Here is a 20,552-nt window from a genome sequence, read left to right on the forward strand (position 1 = left end):
CTGGGCCTCATAGCCTCCTGCATCCTGTAATCAAACATGCCAGATGGGATATAGGGGCTCTGCAGTGGGACCTGACGATCCAGTGGGCACAGCATCAGGGGAATCTCACTGACACAGTTCAAATCTCGGAGGGAACTGCAAAAGACCTGCAGTGGTGGTTAGTGAACTGCGATTGTGTCAGAGGCAGACTACTCTCCCTTCCCCAACCAGATCTCACAGTAGTGACAGAGGCATCACTTCAGGAATGGGGCGGCCATCTGGGAGAGGTGGAAATCAGAGGCCTCTGGTCTCCGGTGGAATCCAGACTCCATATCAACTTACTGCAGCTCCGGGTGAATCGACTGGCATTGAAAGCATTTCTTCCTGTTGTAAAAGATGCAGATATTCATTGACAACACTACTGCAATGTGGTACTGCAACAAGCAGGGCGGTGTTGGGTAGTGGACCCTTTGTCGAGAGGCCTTGTGTCTCTGGACATGGCTGAAACAGCAGGGCATAGCCCTGGTGGTTCAACACCTGGCAGGTTCTCTGAAGGCCAGGGTGGATGAACTCAGCCATCAATGCCTAATGGATCACGTATGGTGTCTCCACCCAGAGGTGGCGCAAGGACTCTTTCAGCAATGGGGAGAGCCTAGGTTAGATCTATTTGGCTCCGCAGAAAACGCGCAAAGTCAGCAGTATTACGAGTTGGAGTTCCCAAGGCGGCAATCGCTCTGCAATGATTTTCTCCGCGAGTGGAGTTCAGGCCTCCTGTACGCCTTTCTGCCCATACCATTTCTGCTCAGAGTTCTCAAGCAATCTTAATGGCTCTGGACTGGGCATGGAGAGTTTGGTATCCTGAGCTTCTGAAAATGAACATCGATCCTCCAATCAGGCTGTCCCTTCAAGAAGATCTTCTGTCGCAGCAGCAGGGGAAGGTTCTCCACCCGAACCTGTCAACTCTGCACCTTCATGCATGAAGATTGAGTGGCGGCAGTTGATGGCTTTTGACCTTTCTCCCAAAGTCTGTAAAGTTATTTTGGCAGCCAGGCGTCCCTCCACTAAAGAGGGGCATTCCGAGATAGGTGGATGTTTTTCACCGCCTGCCAAATTTCCGACGGGGAGGTTGCCGCCACAAAGGCTACCTTCCTGCTAGCCCCATTAAGAGTTTCCCACTAGGCTGGCCGACAGAAACCTCGGTTTTCGCCCACCAACCTAGTGGGAAACAGGCTACAGCATTGTCACTGGCTCAAAATCGAGCCGGCGGCAATGCTGTAGCTCGCAGGGTGCACCAGCACCCTCGCAATGTAGAGAGCCCCTACACTATCCATGCCATGTGCATGGGCAGTGCAGGGGCCCCCGTGTGGCCCTCCTGCACCTGTTCTCTGCCAGCCTTTTCATGGCGGTGTTATCACTATGAAAAGGCTGGTAGAGAACAAGTCGTAATCCCCAGGCGGATTAGGATCTCCGCCACCTTCAGACCACTGGGATCCAAGATCCTGGCGGAGCTGGCGGTTCCATGGCGGTCGACCTCGAGGGTTTTAATGTGGCAGTTGCCGGCGGTCCAGACTGACACACTCATAATGAACCCCTTATTGTCATTAAGGATATGGTTCAAAGGGAGGGGGGATTTTATGTTTCTGTCTAGTCCCATCATTAGAAAGAAAGGTCTTTGAGCCAACCAAGGGCACATTACATAGATCCATAGTGTGAAACAGTAAAGATCAAGAGTATGATTGCTGAGCTTAATGACTAGGTTCCTTATTGCCACTATTATAATGATAAAATGTGATTGCCCTTTGCCCTATAATAATAAATGTTGAAATCCATGTTTTTCGCTATACTTATTCTACATAATGTGTGGTTTTCCATGTTATTTCCACTAGCTTGAAATATTTGTTATGTCTATATCATGATATATATAATATATATATATGTATATATATATTCACTGAAAAAAAACAAAGGTTACAGGGAGGTTATAGTTAGGTTCTGAATTTACTTGTAGAAAACCATAGAAATCCAGCAGTTATAGTTTGAGTTCTTTCAAGTAAGTATAACTCGCACCCTAAGGTAACAATAACTTGTGCCTTGCCATGCCGTGAAATAAAATGGCGGTCACAACTTTCTAGTCAGGTAGCGGTCAGCCAATTGCAGCGCTTCTTTTCGCATGTCTATTCGCCACAATTAGTCACAATTCAAGAATTGTGGGATTAATCGCGAGCAGAGATATACAAATGTATTTGCCCTTAAATATCTCCTAAATTACTTAACAGATTTACACCAAAGAACAAACAGCACAATCTGCGTACGGGTCAGCTAGCTTTCTGCCACATTTCGTGTAATTCCGTCCAGTGGTTCAGGTTGTAGACGTGTTGACATGTCCCATAGGAATTAACATGGGAAACACACTTTTTTGGACACCCCCCTGTTTCTTGGCACATGCTTGACATATCACCCAGAACCTTTTCATGGACAATAGGACCCGTAGGCACACTTTAAAAAAAAGTGTTGTGAAGATTCTTCAAAACAGCGCCAAAGATATAGCCTAGTAAAAAAAATGAATTTTCTACGGAAACTAGGTCTTAACTCTAACTACCTACTGCTGACTGCCAGTAGGAAAATGCCAGGTTTTGAGGGTCACTAAAAGGAGAACGCATGAAGGGTGATACCTTTTAGTTAAAATAAATGATTTGGGTACCATATTCATTTTAGGAGTTGTTGTGTGTTCTAAGAAGAGTTTACCCTGCTGTGAGTTTGTGAATCTTGTTTGAGAGATAGAGGTGATGGAAGGTGCTCCAGAAGCTAAAATGAGAGCATATTTTCTATAACTTTGCACTGTCTTCCTCAGCCATATGAGAATGAAGTCTGACATTCTCAATAAAACTTGTACCTCCAACAGGAACAGGCTGTCAATTGAATACCTTGTGTTCTACTGCAGCCCCCCACACAGTGTTGCCAGATTTTGATAAACTTTTCAATCCCAAATTCAGCCCAACAGAGACCAACATTAGCTCAAATTCTGCCAAAAGTTGCAACCTTCAAATATAACAAAAATAGCCATCAGGAAAAATGTCAAGCATAATTCTAACAATCCACTTTTTGCTACAAGAAGCCAAACCCCATCAGTATCATTCAGTCGGATCATTCCTTTCCTTAACTTCTATAGACTGACTTCTGCAAAGTATTTTTGTTGTCCAAGGCTTTCTATTGGCTTTTTGGTGTATCATTTCTTTTATGGAGTTCTTGAACTGCAAATCACAAAAGTGTATTTTACATTTAACACTCAATTATCACAAATCTAATTATTGATGTTATACATGCATTAGATACAATTTTTCCCCAAATTTCTCTACTGCTACTAAGATTTTTGTTAATGCTTTTGTCAGGACTAAAGTGGGAGGCCAAACCTAAGATGCCTGACTAATGTGTTTCACTTGAAAATGGCCTGAATCCAAGACAACCACGCCAGTTTTAATTATTTGCTCGGTCAGATCTCTGGTGCCTCTCTCAGACAGCCCTGGGATTCCTTCTGGACCTCGAGGTCTACTCCGTATTTGAGCGTGGATTTTGGTCCTCATGAATATTGTAGACTGGTCCTTTATTGCTCCGGGGCATCAAGGTCTGTCCCCTGGAGTTACTGTTGTTACATAGACTTACCCTAGTTTCTACTAATTGAATGCTTCCTTGGCTGCCTTTTCAGTCTTCCAATGTGCTGCCCAACTTTCTGTGTCTTTGAAACAGGCCTCTGTGACCCTCCAGAGTCTATATGAGCCAGTATACTGGTGTCTCCTCTGTCTCAAAGTCTACCATCTGCTCGCTCCTGTTTGTCTTTCCCCTGATACCTCATCTGTCTTAGTCTGTCATATGGTCCCTCCCGCCTTATGTGGCTATTCACTTAGTCTCTCAGCATGTTATGTTGTGTTGTGCCTGTCTATTCTCTCAGCTTGTTACTCCCAAGAGCCTGTTGTCCTACCATCATCTCTGTAGCTCAGCCTGTCATTCCTCAGGGTTTATCACTGTCCTGAGCACCTTGCCAGTCTCTGGCTAATGATCACTTGTGCCCACCACGTTGTGTATCCGCTTGTGAGTCTTCAGTTTCACAATGTGTTATGTGGTACTTCATGACTATAAGCCTCTCCAATGATGTGTCTACTTCCTAAATCTGTGCCTTCTCTGTCTGCTACTAGGCCCCATAACACCTCACTCTTGGGATCTGGTGTTTATGTGTTCCTTAAGAGTGTGACTTATTCTTTAAATCAAGACACACTTCAAATGACCAAGTACATAAGTGTTTACAATGTATGATGTTTGTGTGATGATGTTTATCCTGAATGTGTATACTTTGTGTGTATTTGAGAGAGAACGTGTTAACTTTGCATGCTGTGTTGGCGGTGATCGTACTGCCTGTGTTATATCTTTTAAATTGCCTGTGAACATGAAGGTGCCTTTACCCCAGTACAGTGTATATTATATTATTTACACTTTTTGCATGTGATCACTCAGATGGTGCTGCAGATGCATAGGTACCTCACCATCCACTGAATCGGTGTGAGTTGAATGTGGCTTTGTGCTAAGCATTGCTGTTTGCTGCAAGCCAAGCAGTTTCAATGCACACAATTACGTAATCAACACAAAACATACTAACTTGAGCATCCTCCCATCACAAATAGAGATGACTCATGTAAACAAATCTGAAACACAACTGATGTTCCTTTGTTTCTGCAGAAGGCACTTCCCTGAGCTAAGGAAGCATCATTTAATGCAACACACCTGACAGTCAATGATGAAACACGATGGAGGTTTGAAAACATCTTGATACGTTACACTTTTCCGAAATACAAGTAGATGAAGTGGTGACATTACAAACACCTCTCGGCCTCCATAGGCTAAAGGAGACGGGTTCCCATTTTTAGAATAGTGTGGGTACTTCATAGGGGATCTGATTCACCCACGAGAATAGGATCACACAGTTTGGTCAAGTAGGGAAGCCAGGATTGTACCCAGGTTTTCCAGTTTCACACAGTCCTATATTAATACCATATGGAGATCAAACATTAATGCTGTGTTCTGGGAGATGAGATTAGAGCATAGGTAACAGGCAGAACCACATTTTTTTTTACTTTTACATTGTGCAAAGCTTGCCGGAGCACTTCAGAACAGATCTCGACTAAGGGCCAGATGTATAAAACTTTTTTGCATTCGTAAATGGTGCGAATCGCAAAATTTGTCCGTTTGCGAATGCAAAAATGCCTTTTAAGATGTATCAAAGGCATTCGCTGTGCAATTTTAAGGAATAGCAGAAATAGCGATTCCTTAAAATTGCGACCCCATTTAGAGAATTGCATATTGCGATTCTCTAAATTGGAAATCGCAAATAGGGAATTCCTATTTGCAATTTCCAAAGCACATGTATCAAGAATTTCCTAAATGCGAATTGGGCATTTAGGAAATGCAATTACCACTAAATACCAAAAATGGTAAGCATGTGCAATTTTTTAAAATGCTTTATAAATGCAGTTTTAAAAATGACATGTAGCGCACACATGCCCCTAGGGCATGTGTGTGCTTCACATGTCCGCAAATATTTTTTGGGGGTTCATCAGAGGGGGCGTTAGGCCCCCAGCACCCTGAGGTTTGCATTGCCTAATCTGCGAATTCCTAACTGGAATTTGCAAATTGGGAAATGCAAAACCATTCGCACTTATGGGCCTACAGGCCCATAGGGATGAATGGAGTCGCCTTCTCTAATTGTGATTCGGTAATAGTGATTGCGAATTTTAAGAAAATTCGCTATTTAAGAAATGCAAAACGGATCTTTGATACATCTGGCCCTAAATTCTGTTACTGTCTTTGTGCATTACTGAAAACAGTATTTTGTTTTTTGCAGTTTCATATAGCGCAAACTTGACATGAGCACCAGTTAAATTACACAAGGACATGTTAATACTTTTGTTTTAAAGGCATGGGTAGATTGCAACGCCGAGATTTGTAATTGGTTCCTCAGTTACAAAAGTCGACAGTTCTGGCTGTTATGCCACATCCTCTCCCCAATATATACTATACTATGAAAAGACTTACTTTGATTGCATCTGTGAGTGACCAGCACAATCACATTTATTTCTGGTGCTACTCACAAACAGTAGGTGGCAGGACGGCTTGGGTTGCTGCCTAATTGTGAAATAACTAGATGCGAAGTATGCTGTGGTGGGTGAAAGGCGGAGACTGAGCACATGTGGCAGACTCCTCAAAAGCCATGACGGTACAAACCAATACCTTGCAAGGCCATCATTGGTAGTGCTTTCACTATCAGTGATTGACAACATGTTACAGCCTGGAACTGGACAGTGTGTAGGCTGCCTGCAAGAAAATGATTTTAGGTGGGTATGGGCGGCACGAAATTTAAAAAAATTGTGCACATAGTGCACATCGCATCCCATATTTCTCCCAGCCGCCTTGTGAGATTTTTCCCGCACAAATGGCCAATATTTTTCCCATCTGTGCGGGAAACAGCCCAGTCTGGCAGCACTGCTCCCACAGTGTTCTAAAGAACAACTAGAGCACTAATAGTCTCACTTAGGACAAATATGTGGCACACCTGAAGCCATCTTGATTGAATCAACCTGGTGAAACTTATAACACTTAACTTAGAAAGGAACAAAATGAGGGGGTTCATTTGGCCATATAAATTATGGTTAGTGCTGTAGAAAGAAAAATTAGGACATGTGTTGAATGAGTTCTCAAATATCTCTCTATTTTATTTCATTAAAAAATTCTGACATGCGACTGAAACATGCATGAAAAAACCACCAGCATATTCTATGTCAGGACCGGAGGCTCTGATTATGCTTCTATTTCTTTACTTCAAGCGTTTTATCAGCCAGTCACATTAAGTAAAACAAAAAACTAGATTACCCATGTCCCCCAGCACATCTCATATCACATGATCCAATAGTATGCAATCACCTCACATAGATATAGATGCCACCAGTTTGTGTCCTCTTTTTTGGCTGCTTTGCAGCCAGATAAGTACTTTTCCGATTATTTAATGCACTATAATATTGTGAAGTATTATTGATTTCTTTCCCATTATAAATGCGGAGATAAGGGTTATCTGATCAGTGCTATGCCAGAATGTTTCAATTAACACACAAGACTACGCTCGCTCCAATTCTCAAAGCGGGTGGCTGCTGACACTCTGGACGCTGTGGAGCGGTAGTGGGGAGCCGATTACGCACGTCTTCCTGACGCACGCAGTCCTATTTCTAGAACAATTAAATATACCACTCAGCGCAGGTGCAGAGTTACCAACGAGTGCTGAAATTGACAAACGAAGTGCGCTTCTGTGCAGAACAATGGCCACACAGGGCTGTAATGAGGGACCAGGGGCACAGACTTGGACAATGGATGGCAAGGAGAGGGGGGCAGGAGCAGCAAGCTTGAGTGGGGGCAGCACAATGGCACACCAGGCCCTGCATCCACCCCCCCCCCACTCACCGTGCCTTGCAATGGGTATCTTACTTAACGTTAAAAGAACCCCAAGAAATTCACTAAAAAAGACAATGGTTACAAGGCCGTTATAGTTAGATTCAGATTTTGCACGCATAAAACCATAGAAATTTAGCTGCTATAGTTAGAGTTATTTCAAGTAACTATAACTCATGCCCTAAGGTAACAATAATTTGCGCCCTTGCCATGCACTGCTAATTACCCAAATTATTGCATCACTTATGACATCTTCTTTGACATCATTGACAATATCACTGTAACATTTGCAGTAAAATTATTGATGAGCAAACATGTGCATGGCGAGGGCGTGAGTTATAGCTACTTTAGGGCACGAGTTATAGTTACTTAAAATAACTCTAACTATAACATCTGAATTACTATGGTTTTGTCTGTGTAAAATCTGAACCTAACTATAACGTATTTATGCATGGTGAGGGCGCGAGTTATAGCTACCTTAGGGCAACTATAACAGGTGAATTTCTATGGTTTTTGTACGTTTAAAATGTGAGCATAACTATAATGTCCCTGTAAACTTATGTTTTTTAAGTGTATTTCTATGTTTTTTCCAATTCTATTTCCTAACTAGAACGTCCCTGATATCTATGTTTTTTCCGTGAATTTCTATGGCTTTTTTAACGTAAAGTAATTTTCATTACGATACTTTAAGTCTTGTGCCCCCCTCCTTATTTTTTTACATGCCCACCGGACTTTGCCCACCCAGGGGCTCTAAAAACACAAGTGTGGAAGCCCCACTTTTTTAATTTGCTGCAAATTTGCAGCAAAATATTTTTTGAAAAGTGCTTTTTTTGCTCTGACGGGGTCCCTCTGGGACCCCACCAGAGCTAATGGGTCAGGGTGTACCTACCCTGGCCCCTTTGCCTTTTTTTTTGCATTTTTTGTTGGGACTTAGCTGAAGCCGAGTCCCAAGATGGCTGCCAACACTTCCTGGTTGAAATGTTGGCAGTGAATCAGAGCCAATCAGAGCTCTGCATTTCCCTGAATAAGCTCATCATTATCCGTGAAGTCGTCAGGGAGTATCTGCGTCTCTAGATGTACAAACTTATTTTCCCTTTAATTTCTCTTAAAATACTGAACAGAATTACTCGAAATAAGAGAAAGTTTAATCTGCGTACCGAAAGCTAGATTTCTGCCACATTTGGTGCAATTCCATCCAGTGGTTTGTGTCATTTTCAAAGGTCCTATGGGAATTAACATGGGAAATTGCTGAATTTCTATGTTTTCTTGTGTGTAAAATCTGGAGCTAACTATAACATCCCTGTAACCTTTTATTTTTAAGAAAATTTTTAAGGTTTTTGTAATTCTATTGCCTAGCTATAATACCCCTCTAACCTTTGTTTTTTTCAGCAAACCTCTACTGTTTTGTTAACGTAAAGTAATATTTAATTACCATACGATAATCAAAACTGCACCCAGCCCCCCTGCATGCAGCCAACACTTTGCTGTTGGTCTGTGAGTGATTGTGTTGGTGTGTGAGTGGGTGTGTGATTGGGTGTATGAGTCATTTTGTGGATGTGTGAATGGGTGTGTAAGTGGGTTGTGAATGGATGTGTGAGTGGCTGTGTGGGTATATAATTCTTGCCCGATCGTGATTATCAGTCCATCAACACATAATTTTCACCCTCTTCTGATGAATTGATATCAAGATCAGACAAGAATTATATAATTGTATCAGTTGTGTGAGGGCACCCAAAGAATACTCAATAAATTCAGTGTGCCTAGCTTGAAAAGGTAGGAGAGTATGAATTCATGAATATGTTAATGAAATAATGTGGGCATTCTATTCTGATAATTAGATGCTAGGCAACGAAGTATTAACTTGGATATAGTTAGGCTCACATTTTAAACATATCAAATCATGGAAATTCACCAGTTTAAGTTAGAGTTATTACAATGAACTATAACATGTGCCCTAAAGTAACTATAACTTGCGCCCACGCCATGCACAGTTATCTAATCAATAATTTTACTGCAGATGTTACAGTGACATTATCAATGATGTTATCAAAGATGTCATGAGTGCTTTAATTTGTGGGGTAATAAGCGGGAGAGGGCGTGAGTTATAGTTACCTTAGGGCATGAATTATGGTTTCTTGAGATAACTAACTGGTGAATATCTATGGTTTGATACGTTTAAAATGTGAGCCTAACTATAAAGTCCCTGTAACCTTTGGTTTTTTAAGTGAATTTCTATGTTTTTTAAATTCTATTTCCTAACTAAAATGTCCCTGAAACCTTCGTTTTTTTTAGTGAATTTCTATGTTTTTTTAACATATAGTAATGTTCATCACTATACAGTAAGCCAACCACTACAACGCACGGTCTTTAGCCGTGCATGCAAGCGGTTGGTCGCAAGGCATGGCCTGTGACCAGTCCTTGCGGCCAACCCATATAACAACTCAACCCTGCATGGACCACCTCCTCAGGACTATATTAGTCCGGGGACCCCATCTACTGGGGCACACTGTAAATATTTTATTTTGTGGGGTGAGGGGGGCTGCATGCCCCCTTCAGACCGATCTCAGCCCTGGGGACCCCATCCCCTAAGGCTTGACCTGATTTATTTTTGGGGGGAGGGGAGCTGTGAGCCCCCCGCCCCATGCCGATCTTGGCCCCAGGGTCCCCATCCCCAGGAGCCTGGCCTATTCATTTTTTGGGGGGGGTAGGGCAGAGTGGCCCCACTCCTGGGACCTGACCATGGCCTCAATGTTAGGGACTCTGAGCAGGCGTTAAAAGTGCCGAAAAAAAAGATGCAAGGAAATCTGTTAGATTTCTTTGCACCAGTTTTTTTGCCCCACCTACCGGGGGAACACCGCCTTTGCATACATTATGCCTGGCGTAGGCATAATGTAGCGCAAAGGGTTACAAAGTGGCACGATGCATGGATTGCGCCACTTTGTAAATTTAGGGCGGCGTTTTTGGCCTTCTAACGCCACATTAGTGTAAAAAAATGACTCTAATGTGTCGTTAGAATGGCACTAGGGGCTCCTAAATATGCCCCTTTGTTTTTTTTTTTTAAGTTTGTAGTAGATTCGCTAACCCAGCGCAAATTCATGGCAAAAAAAAAAAAAAAACCTTTTTAGCTCTGGAACCCCACCACCAGAGCTAAGGGGTCATGGTGTCCATTCCCTGGCCCCTTTTTTTTATTTTTAACCTTTTCTCTGGGACTCGGCTGAAGCCGAGTCCCAAGATGGCTACCAATACTTCCTTGTTGAAGTGTTGGCACCACGAGATCAGGAGGGGTTGCAAATTCTTCACGTCCCTATGTATACAAATGTGGATTTTTTTTAATTTCTCTAAAACTACTGAACTGATTTACACCAAATAACAAAAAGGTTGGTTTCTGGGCCAAGACCTAGCTTTTTGCCAAATTTGTTGTAATTCCGTCCATTGGTTTCGGCGCTATTGCTGTTCAAAATCAATATGGAAACATGAATGGGGAAAATGCATTTTGGGATCCCCCTTTTTCTCTGCCCCCACTTGATGGGCCACCCCGAAACTCTCCAGACAGCAGCTGATGTGACTAGTGAATTCTTTTGATAAATTTTGTGAAGATTCATCAACCGGGCCACAGATATAGGCAAGTAAAATACGCTTTTTCTATAGGAACTAGGTCCTAACTATCTATCCATCTATCCATCTATCCATCTATCCATCTATCCATCTATCTATCTATCTATCTATGTATTTATACATATATATATATATACACACACACTCACAAGGGCACATACTCATACACTTTCTGATCTTAAAGTTCAATGTCATCATCAAAGGGGCCTTACCAATGACAGCCAGCTTGGCAACTTTGGACTTAGCAGCCCCTGCTTCATTTTTCGCCAAGCAGTAGTATTCTCCAACCTGGCTCATGTCTAGGTTCCTTAGTACCAGGTTATTGTTGTACCGGTACACTGCGTGGTCCAGCAGGGTTCCGTTGTGGTACCTACAATTCAACAAGAATAGAGTCTACAATTTATTAACATCGATGGTAGTGCTGTACTCCCTCATCTGCCATCAGTTTAGACCTGTTTGTTAATTCACTAAAGTAATATTAACAGTCTGTTAGTAGCATACAATACCAACAGATTTGTTCATTCTGTTTCTCTGTTCCACTGGGAGCATGTGTGAATGCAAGAATTATGCAAGTGAGGGAACCTCACAAGTGCATTAAATAGCTCAGTAGGCTGTGTCAAGATCCAGCTGCAGATACCTAAGTGTAAGTATTTAAGTTCTTGTTATGTGGGGGACCTTGAAGGTGCAAAGGGACTTGCTGCTATATAGTAGAACAGGTGTGTGAAGGAGAAGAAAGGCTAGTCTACTCTACTAAATGTCATAGTGGGAAAAACGTTGCTAAAGTTTAAGATGGCTGCTTTCATTTGTAATCAACATCAAGTAAATGTACTAAGTTATTTCTGTCTAGACTCAAAAGAACAGACTGCTTACTCCGGCCAGCAAAAATTTGGAACTGTGAATTTTGGGTGTTAGAGGTACATGTAGTATGCCTAGGTTAATAGTGCTTAAGTTTGTTGACAAGTAGACTTGACTAGAATGATGGAGTGATCATTGCTCAGAGAGCAATGCAATGTAAATTCAGTTCAGTTGTTATTTAATCTGTCGACTTATGGGCCAACTTGGCTTTTCATTCTTTTGAGTATGTAGCCCCTTCCATGCCTGTGTTCCGAGGCAGTGGGCCTGCTGGCAATATCCCAATTTCCCCACAAGTTGCTCTGCCTGAAAGGGACTATCCCAGCTTACTACTGCAGGAATTATGGACAGAAATACCTGAGCAAAAACTCACTTGGTCCTTGTGTCCAAGTCTATCAGTGAAGTTTCGAGAACCAGAGAGTGCTTTCTTACCAGAGATATTGGTGAGGTGGGGGCTCCCCTATGGCTCCGCAGCAGAAAGTGACACTCTCTCCTTCTCTCCGCGCCTTGTCCTCTGGGTTCTCCACCACGTACGGCTTCTCTGTAGAAGGCAAAGATCGTTTACCATTTGATGGCTCACAGAAGATTAAACAACTTATCACAGCAGTGACGTAATATGTCCACAGGTGGCAATTAACGACGGTGGTGTGCATTACCAGTAGCGATCTGCCAGCATGTATTAATTTAAGTGTTTTGTACTGTTGCCCACATGCCACCATCTGACCACTTTATTGCGATTTGTGACTGCTGAAAAACGCAGAACTACAAAAATCAGAAACAGATTCAGCAGAGAACACTTTGGGGCAGATTTAAGAAAAGTGGAGGTGTACCCAGTGCAGCACACTTTTCTTGAGCCCCTTAGGGCCCCACCAAACTGCCACCATGTGTGTACCGTATTTAAAATATGGCGCACCATGGTGCAGGGTAGGGGCAACAGTGTCAACATTTTTGACGTTATTGATGTACTGTTCAGAGTTAGTGCCAAAATTCTGGCGCTAACCCCGAACAGTACATAGGGGCCCATTGTAACCAATGGTGTGCCCACGTTAAAAGTAGCCGCAAAAAATGATGAAGCAGAATCTCTTAGATTCCACTGTGTCATTTTTGCAGTCCCCCTAATGGGAGAACGCCCCCTTTGCATACATTATGGATGGCGCATGCACAATGTGGCACAAAGGATCACAAAGTGGTGCACTGCATGCATTGAGCCACTTTGTTAATATGGCGCACCGATTTTTGAAGCCTAACACCACATTAGCATAATAAAATTACGCTAATGTGGCGCTAGTGCTTCTTAAATTTGGACCTTTGTGCGTTAGTCGTGTAAGAAGGGGGGGGTGCCTGGAGTCTCCATCAAAGTACAATATGTTAGGGGCTTCCGGTTTTATGATACTTTTCATTTCTGTCTGTAATTATCTATATTTTAGCTATTTTTATCTGTTTTTATCCATATTTAGTTTGTGTTTTGTTAAAATTTGTACCTATCATTCCACATTTATTTAACCGATCAAGGTACACTCTCAATGGAATTCCTCCTGGGTTTTAAAAAGAATGTATTACCTATCACTCATGCGCACTACACAATGCAAGTATGCAACTGTTTAAATCTTCCTTAAGATGACATGCCCTTTTTAAAACTTCCATGAGTGTAAGTCTACACATTTATTGGCCTAGTAGTCATGACTGACACAATCAAAGATCACTCAGAAAAAGACCTATTTTCCATCTTTTTCCATGTTCAAATGTATATGTAATATAAACAAATACAGAAAGAGACGTATCTGGTTTTCTGTCAAATCAGTATGGAGTGAAAACAGGAAACCCTAATTATGATTTAGCAATTTAGAAACACAGGAACTGACAATCAAAATAGCAGTTTGCTAAGAGTTTTTTTTTTTTTTTAATGGAGCTGGTAATTAAAAGGCTATCAAATTTATTTAGGAGTTTGAAAAAAATTGAGACCATAAATTACAAGGACTAACACGTTTTTTGGATAAAAGAAAAAGGTCTGATTGAAAAGTAACATGCATTAATAGATGGGTATTACACCGAGAAGCTTTTTATGTTCAATCAATTCACATCATATGCAGAAAACAAAACAAAAACACTACATTTATATTCAAGTCATACAATATTCCAAAACATAAGTCAAAGTATATTTGTGCTTCCAATCCCCAGAGATGAAACTCAGGGGAGTAAAGGGAAGGTTCCGTCAGCGTACTGCTACACCTGGAATCAGTTTGTAGTAACTCATCTTGAGGTCAGACATAAAGGAATGGTCATCTCTGACATATACAGATAAAACCTACCCCAATTCATAGCAAGGATACAAATGACGCATCACAGGATCATCAATTCACCAAAGCAATGCATCTGCAGTGATGGCTCAAAGAAGTAACAAGTAAGGGAAGGGAAAATCTATGGTTTTCAAAGTGGGAAGATTGTGGATCATGAAAAGTGCAGGCAGTTACAGTGGTTCAGCTTTTAATGAAGGAACTCCTACATCTTGAAATGCCAGGAGACGAACGAATAGTAACACAAAACGTTTTATATAGTGCAACCTTCATCCGGTAAAGAGTATCCTGGTGCTTTGAAGAAAGCAAAGTTTAAGCCAGAACTAGATAGCATAGCGTAACTGAGTTGAACATATAGGGAGGTGTCGCTGCATAACTGGCAGCTGAATGGAAAAAGCAATGTCTTTAGTGACTTCCTAAATTTCGTATTATGGACTCTTGGCAAAGGGGTTGGAGACATGTTCCATTTCGAGGCGGCAGCAAAGAAAAATGCCCGACCACCAATAGTTTTGAATTTATGTTTGGGAATGAATGTGAGAAATTTGTCTTTAGAACTTAATAACTATCTAGGTTTATACCACTGAAACTGGTGGGATAGGGTGAGGGATTAGGCAAAACAATGTTTATTGATCAAGCATAATGATTTTTGTTTAAAAGCATTCTTCTACTGGCAACTAACACAGAGATGTAAAAACTGAAGAAATATGATCTTGGGGGGCCAAATCCACAGCCAATCTTGTTGAGTAATTTTGAATCAGTTGCAACTTTTGAATCTGATAGGATGGAAGATAATGAAGTTACAATAGTGTAAAAGGGCAGAAATAAACGTATGAGCAATTTGTACTCCATGATAGGAAAAAGGTGTAGGCTCCATTTTAAAGAATTAATTTGGACTTTACTATGGATGAGATTTGGTCAACCCTGAAGCAGCTTTCTCTGGCATCCGACTGAACACAGCTTTCTCCCACAGACGTACGCACCAGATCCAAATCTATATCACTCTTTCTCACATAGCCATGTATCATGACAAAACTCGTATAGACTCAGTAAAAAATTTTAATAACCACGACCTGCTGTTCAAAGCCACCAATAATCCGGTATTGAACTAATACAGTGTGGTGCGTGTAAGCTCAATTGTCTTTCCTTCATGAACTTCTAGCAAAATCATAGTCTGCTGTAGTACTTAGCGATCAGGTTAGTCCATTCTGATAAAAAAAAGTAACCCAGTCAATAAACAAAATCATTTCTTACATGGCTATCTCATTTACAAACTGCACCTGTGCCGACCTTAAACAATAAACTATAATGCACACATAATGTGCACCTTTTTCAAGCATAATAAAATCCCACATTATGTCCATCACTAAATTCTGCTAGACTTTAACTAGCACCATTACACTCTTCAGTGGTGGCACTAACATACGCTTGAAGCAGGTGCCTGCCTTTCAATACACGTTTGACTGCTACATCATGCCTAGTTCACCCATAGCTCTCAATCACTCTATGTTTGCCTAAACCATGGGTACTCACAAACATTTTCCCAGGGGCCACAAAGTTTGGTCTGTGTTGTGACCGAGGGCCACACTGATGCTAGCAGCGTGGCGATCAAAGGGAAGAGGGAGGGCTCTGGATGGGGGGGGGGGGTTTGTGGCATTATGGGGGGTGTAGGGGGCAGCAAAGCATAAAGATCTAGTGGCTGAATCGCTCAATGTGAAACCAGAAAACCTGGCATTAATCCCAGCTTCCCCACTTTACCAAATTGTGTGATCCTAGGCAATTGTTTTATTTCACGTTCCCTTAATTTTCTTCATTATTGTATGTAGGAGGACCTCACAATGCATGACTTCAGTATGTGTGCTGTGCGAACCCTTCTCCTGTGTTTTATTTAATAAACTATGAAGTTGTCCATGTATAATAGCAAATCAGGCCTATCAAAGAGTGCAGATAACAACTGACGTTAATTCATTATTGGCATTGTTATCAAGGTGGGGGTATGAATTAATGTTTCTGAATTTATGTTTGAAATCTATTGTTCTAAAAAAAAAATACTTCTCCATGCACTGATAGAATCTGAAGTAGTAAAATGAAATGGTCCTGTGTGTAAATGAAAAACACTTTTTGAATTTTTAAGAACCCTTATCATAGTTGCAGACATTTGCGGCAAGATTTCTTTAAAAAATGAAAGTGTTCCTGCAGTAAGCGGTTCAGGACAAATTCCTTACTTCCTTTCTTTCTCTTCAATAATGTTTAAATGAAGTATTGCCTGTTGAGTCCAGTAAACAGCAGCTTAGTGCTACTGCTGCAGTGGGGGCCGCATGTAAAGGTCATACTTTGAGTATCACTGGCCTAAACTATTTCCTAAACACCCTTCATGAGATAAAGCTACAATGCTTCCACTCAACTCTTTTGGTACCACAAATGGCTCATTACTTTGAATTGCCCATGACCTAAATCCAAATCACTGATGACCCCAAAGTCAACTTTTCCTTACATTGAAGAAGTCCCTCTTAACAGAACTCAATTCAACATCCTCATCTGAATTCCTCATCCATCGCTCCTTATTTTATACAAGCATTTTCATCAGCAACAGTAGCAGTTCAAATGTCACTTTAAACATCACTAGCTTCAGTCTTGATATCACTATCCACAGCACACATATTAAGCTTCTGATAACACATTCCCTTTTCCTGGGATGTGTTCAAACACAAAATTAAATTCTAATAGCTCTGCAGACCGACACACATTTCAGTGTGTTGCTCTTCCTGTTGTTTTTGTGGTCCACAAAAGCAAAGAAGTCCCAACTTCTGATCAATTAACAAACATAATAGCCCACAGAAATAATCTGTAATGAGGGTTTACTCACCAACAGAGTGAGGTGTCTCTATTTATGATGGAATATCTCCTTTCTATATTGCAAAGTGCCCTCAAATCACAGGACATTGTCAGCCACCTTCCATTCTGGCATTAACATAACTTGGGTCCTACAAGCCTTTTTACTACCATGAATAGTCAAGACTGTTTTGCCTTTGATGAAACTCTCCCAATGGTAGGACTCGAACAATGTCTCCATTCTACTCAGCATATCTATCAGGATATTTCTGACCAATAGAATGCAACAGCTTTTTTCAGTCCCATCCTCTTTTTATGTATTTTATTTGAAGAAATAGTTTATAATCTTTGCATAATCCTAAAAAAGATTCTAACTCATCTCTAATATCCATAGCGGCCACCTTCAAAACAGCCTCTACAAAACATCATTTTGGCTTAATGACTCCCACATATAAAATATGGGGCACATTTACCACACTTCATAGGCTGATGACTGTTTTTTCTTCTCTTCTCCAGAGCCTTCAAAATCTTTTGTAATTTGGAGGTATGCACTTCTTCTGTGTTTCCACAAACCAAAATATCTTCCTGGAAAATAATGGGCCATCTCAGTTGCTTCAAACACCCCCTGCATCACTTCATCAAAACATGGACTCCAGCGCAAAAAGGCAGGAATTGGAATCAAAATGCTTCAAAAGAAGACATCACAAAGCATGTGAGATACCTGGATTTTGGATGCAGTGAGATAAAAAGCCAGTATAGTGAAACAATTCTTGTGTCCCAGGTTGTTAGGATTTTATGCACTGTTGGTCAAAAGATGTTTAATCATCAATATACTTTTTAGGATGAAGACATCCACACTCATTCTCATTCCCCAGCAACAGCTAGGACTAAAATCATCAGAGCTAACCACTCAAGAGCTCAATTTCTTGAACTGCACCCATCACACACAAAATCTCTAAGTCCTCTGTCAACTGATGTTGGTCCTTCACCAGCACTCTCCCCAGCTATGCCAGTGACATCATCATTTATGAGAATTATCAAATGGAAGAATCCTCACAGCTTGCCTGCTACATGTTAAGTACTTACAACAAAAGCTTCTTTAAATTCTTACTCATAACATCCTAGGAATTGACTGGGGACACTCAGATTTCAGCATTATCCTTAAAGCATCTTGATGACTTCACTGTAGATTGATCCTTGTCTATATGATATAAACCTTTCCACAAGTTGTCATGCATGAACCCAGGCTTTGAAACCTGCAGTGTCACATGACCAATTCCACACTCCTCTCAGCCACCATATGAACACTGTTCCTTCTCACATCATTATTCTTATCCATGCACACAAATTTTTATTGAATACATTCCTCTACAGAACACACAATGCCAAAATGTTTGGGGGTGTGGTCTAATGGATATGGTTTTGATCTCAACACCCAAAGATATAGGTTTCAATTCTATCCTTGGTACTTCATCAACAATCAATGTATGTCAAGGCAAACCACTTTAATTGCCTGTACCCTGAATTTTAAATGTGTATAATGTAAATACATGGTGTGTATTATCACTGCCATTCTGCTATGAATGTATTGTGTCTAAGTACCTTAATTACATTATTTAGCTATTCTGCAACTAATGGCCCACTGTACACTGCTATGCTAATATACACTGTATTTTATTAAATAAATCGTTTTTCACAATTGGAATATCCACAATGGAACCACGTATGCTTGGTTACATACTCCAGCATACGTGTTCCTTGCTGGCTTTGGCCCTCCATACATATTGCATACAGATCCCTTTACACTCGTTGAACCACTTCAGGTTCAGGTTGGAGCACTCACATTTACATATCTTACACACTTACAACAAACACTCAATCCATTCAGCAATATTCAAGGCTATTTGAAGATTTGGGCTCTCAGCTGTCCACAATCATTCTTGTATTTTAAGATTAGGGGTACATAGCATTGATTGACTCCTCGGATATTCGTCTTCCACGTCTGTCAATGTGCACACTACAATCCACTCTCAACTTTTTCGCCACTTGTAATCCAGAGAAGAGCTTGTAACTTTTAAGAGTGTTTGTTTTTTTCTCTAATACTTTTTAAATTAAAAAAAACAATCTTCCCAGTTTTGACAGAGGATGAAACTTTCTCAAACAATGAAAAAGTATGCCCACTTTGTATTAATCCCCAAACCTTTCTACACTTGCCATCACCATATAAATACTAAATACAGTTTCCATTGCCTTTCCATTGCCTGTAACAGAGGGTTAAAGTTACTCTGATTCTTCACTTGTTGTTTCTTTGAACCACCACTTCGCAATGTGATGAAGCTACTCAGAGAGCTCCACTGTACATGATCTAGCCCTTGTAATAATCTGTACATTTATTTTCTCTGCATATATTGTTGTTGACTGGTTCTTTCTGATTACCCTGAAGACAGGTTAATGTCGAACACAACACCAGGATTGACAATATGCCAACAAGGCCTGAGAAAACGTCCCTCCATCTTTGGAAAATCTGACAGAAACTGTTTACATTTTCCGTTAGCAGCTGCTATAACATCAGCCCATTTCACAGGTGTGTCCCTTTGTGGAAGTCGCGGTCTTACAAAGAGGACCACTGTAAACCATTATTATAAATATTGCTTGTGTTTCACTTAATGATGTGTATGTATGTCTTTCATCGTATTAGGAATGTAGAGCATGTTTCTTCATGGCTCTGCACTACATAGCATGTGATGAAAGCAACTTGTGTTTCTATTAGATCTGAGGGCAAAATAACACATTTATGAAGGTAAACAGAAGAATTGCAGCCCTAGCCTAAAAGGTCCCTGGTGGATCTGCTCTTTCTTTATTGGAGTTAACCTCATATGATGGGAGCTCCGCCCAGAAAAATGGCATGTATTCATTGTTTTAAAGCCATGATCAATTTTTTTTTTTACTTGTAGTATATTGAACCACAAAAACCTTCTATTGCTTTGTGGTTCATAAAAGAACTAACTGGTGTTAGCCTTCAGCAAACTACAGCAGAAAGACTACCTTAAATAGATCCAGTCATAAACTGAGATCCTCATTTAGAGTTTGATGGAAATGAAAGAATCTCTAGAGGAAAACTCTAAACACAGAGTAGGATACACTGACTAAATTTCTTCCGTTCTTATATCTCTAAGACAAGGAATTTCGGTTTCTGGAGTCTCTTGCGCAGTTACCATTTCCTTAAAAAAAAAAAATATTTTCAGTAACCAACAAATTCTAAATCAGGCACTTGTTCACCACAGGGGCTAGGTTCATTAAACCCAGTTAGAGGTGTTCAACCAAATCACATGTTTTGAAGAATAAAATTGACCTTGACTAGAAAAGGTTGCAGCTGATGTAAGCATAAAGTGCATGTAATCTTCATATGAATGTTTTTTGTGCAGAGGCAAGTTGTGATCAGGTAGAACGGTTTCCCCACACCCCACAGGGACACTGCTCTGCTCGGCTTGTAACAAA

General features: G+C 40.9%; 1 protein-coding gene across 1 annotated transcript in view; it reads right to left on the bottom strand.

Moving 5' to 3' along the window:
* CILP (cartilage intermediate layer protein) overlaps positions 1–20,552 on the bottom strand; it is a 167,036-nt gene that overhangs the window by 47,341 nt on the left and 99,143 nt on the right. The window contains exons 7-8 of the mRNA XM_069222834.1: positions 12,364–12,472; positions 11,292–11,449 (exon numbers count right to left, since the gene is read on the bottom strand). Of these exons, the coding sequence (XP_069078935.1) occupies positions 11,292–11,449; positions 12,364–12,472 (267 nt within the window). The remainder of the gene's footprint in view (positions 1–11,291; positions 11,450–12,363; positions 12,473–20,552) is intronic.

The sequence above is a fragment of the Pleurodeles waltl genome, chromosome 3_1, assembly GCF_031143425.1.
Source record: "Pleurodeles waltl isolate 20211129_DDA chromosome 3_1, aPleWal1.hap1.20221129, whole genome shotgun sequence".
In the NCBI taxonomy this organism is placed as follows: domain Eukaryota; kingdom Metazoa; phylum Chordata; class Amphibia; order Caudata; family Salamandridae; genus Pleurodeles; species Pleurodeles waltl.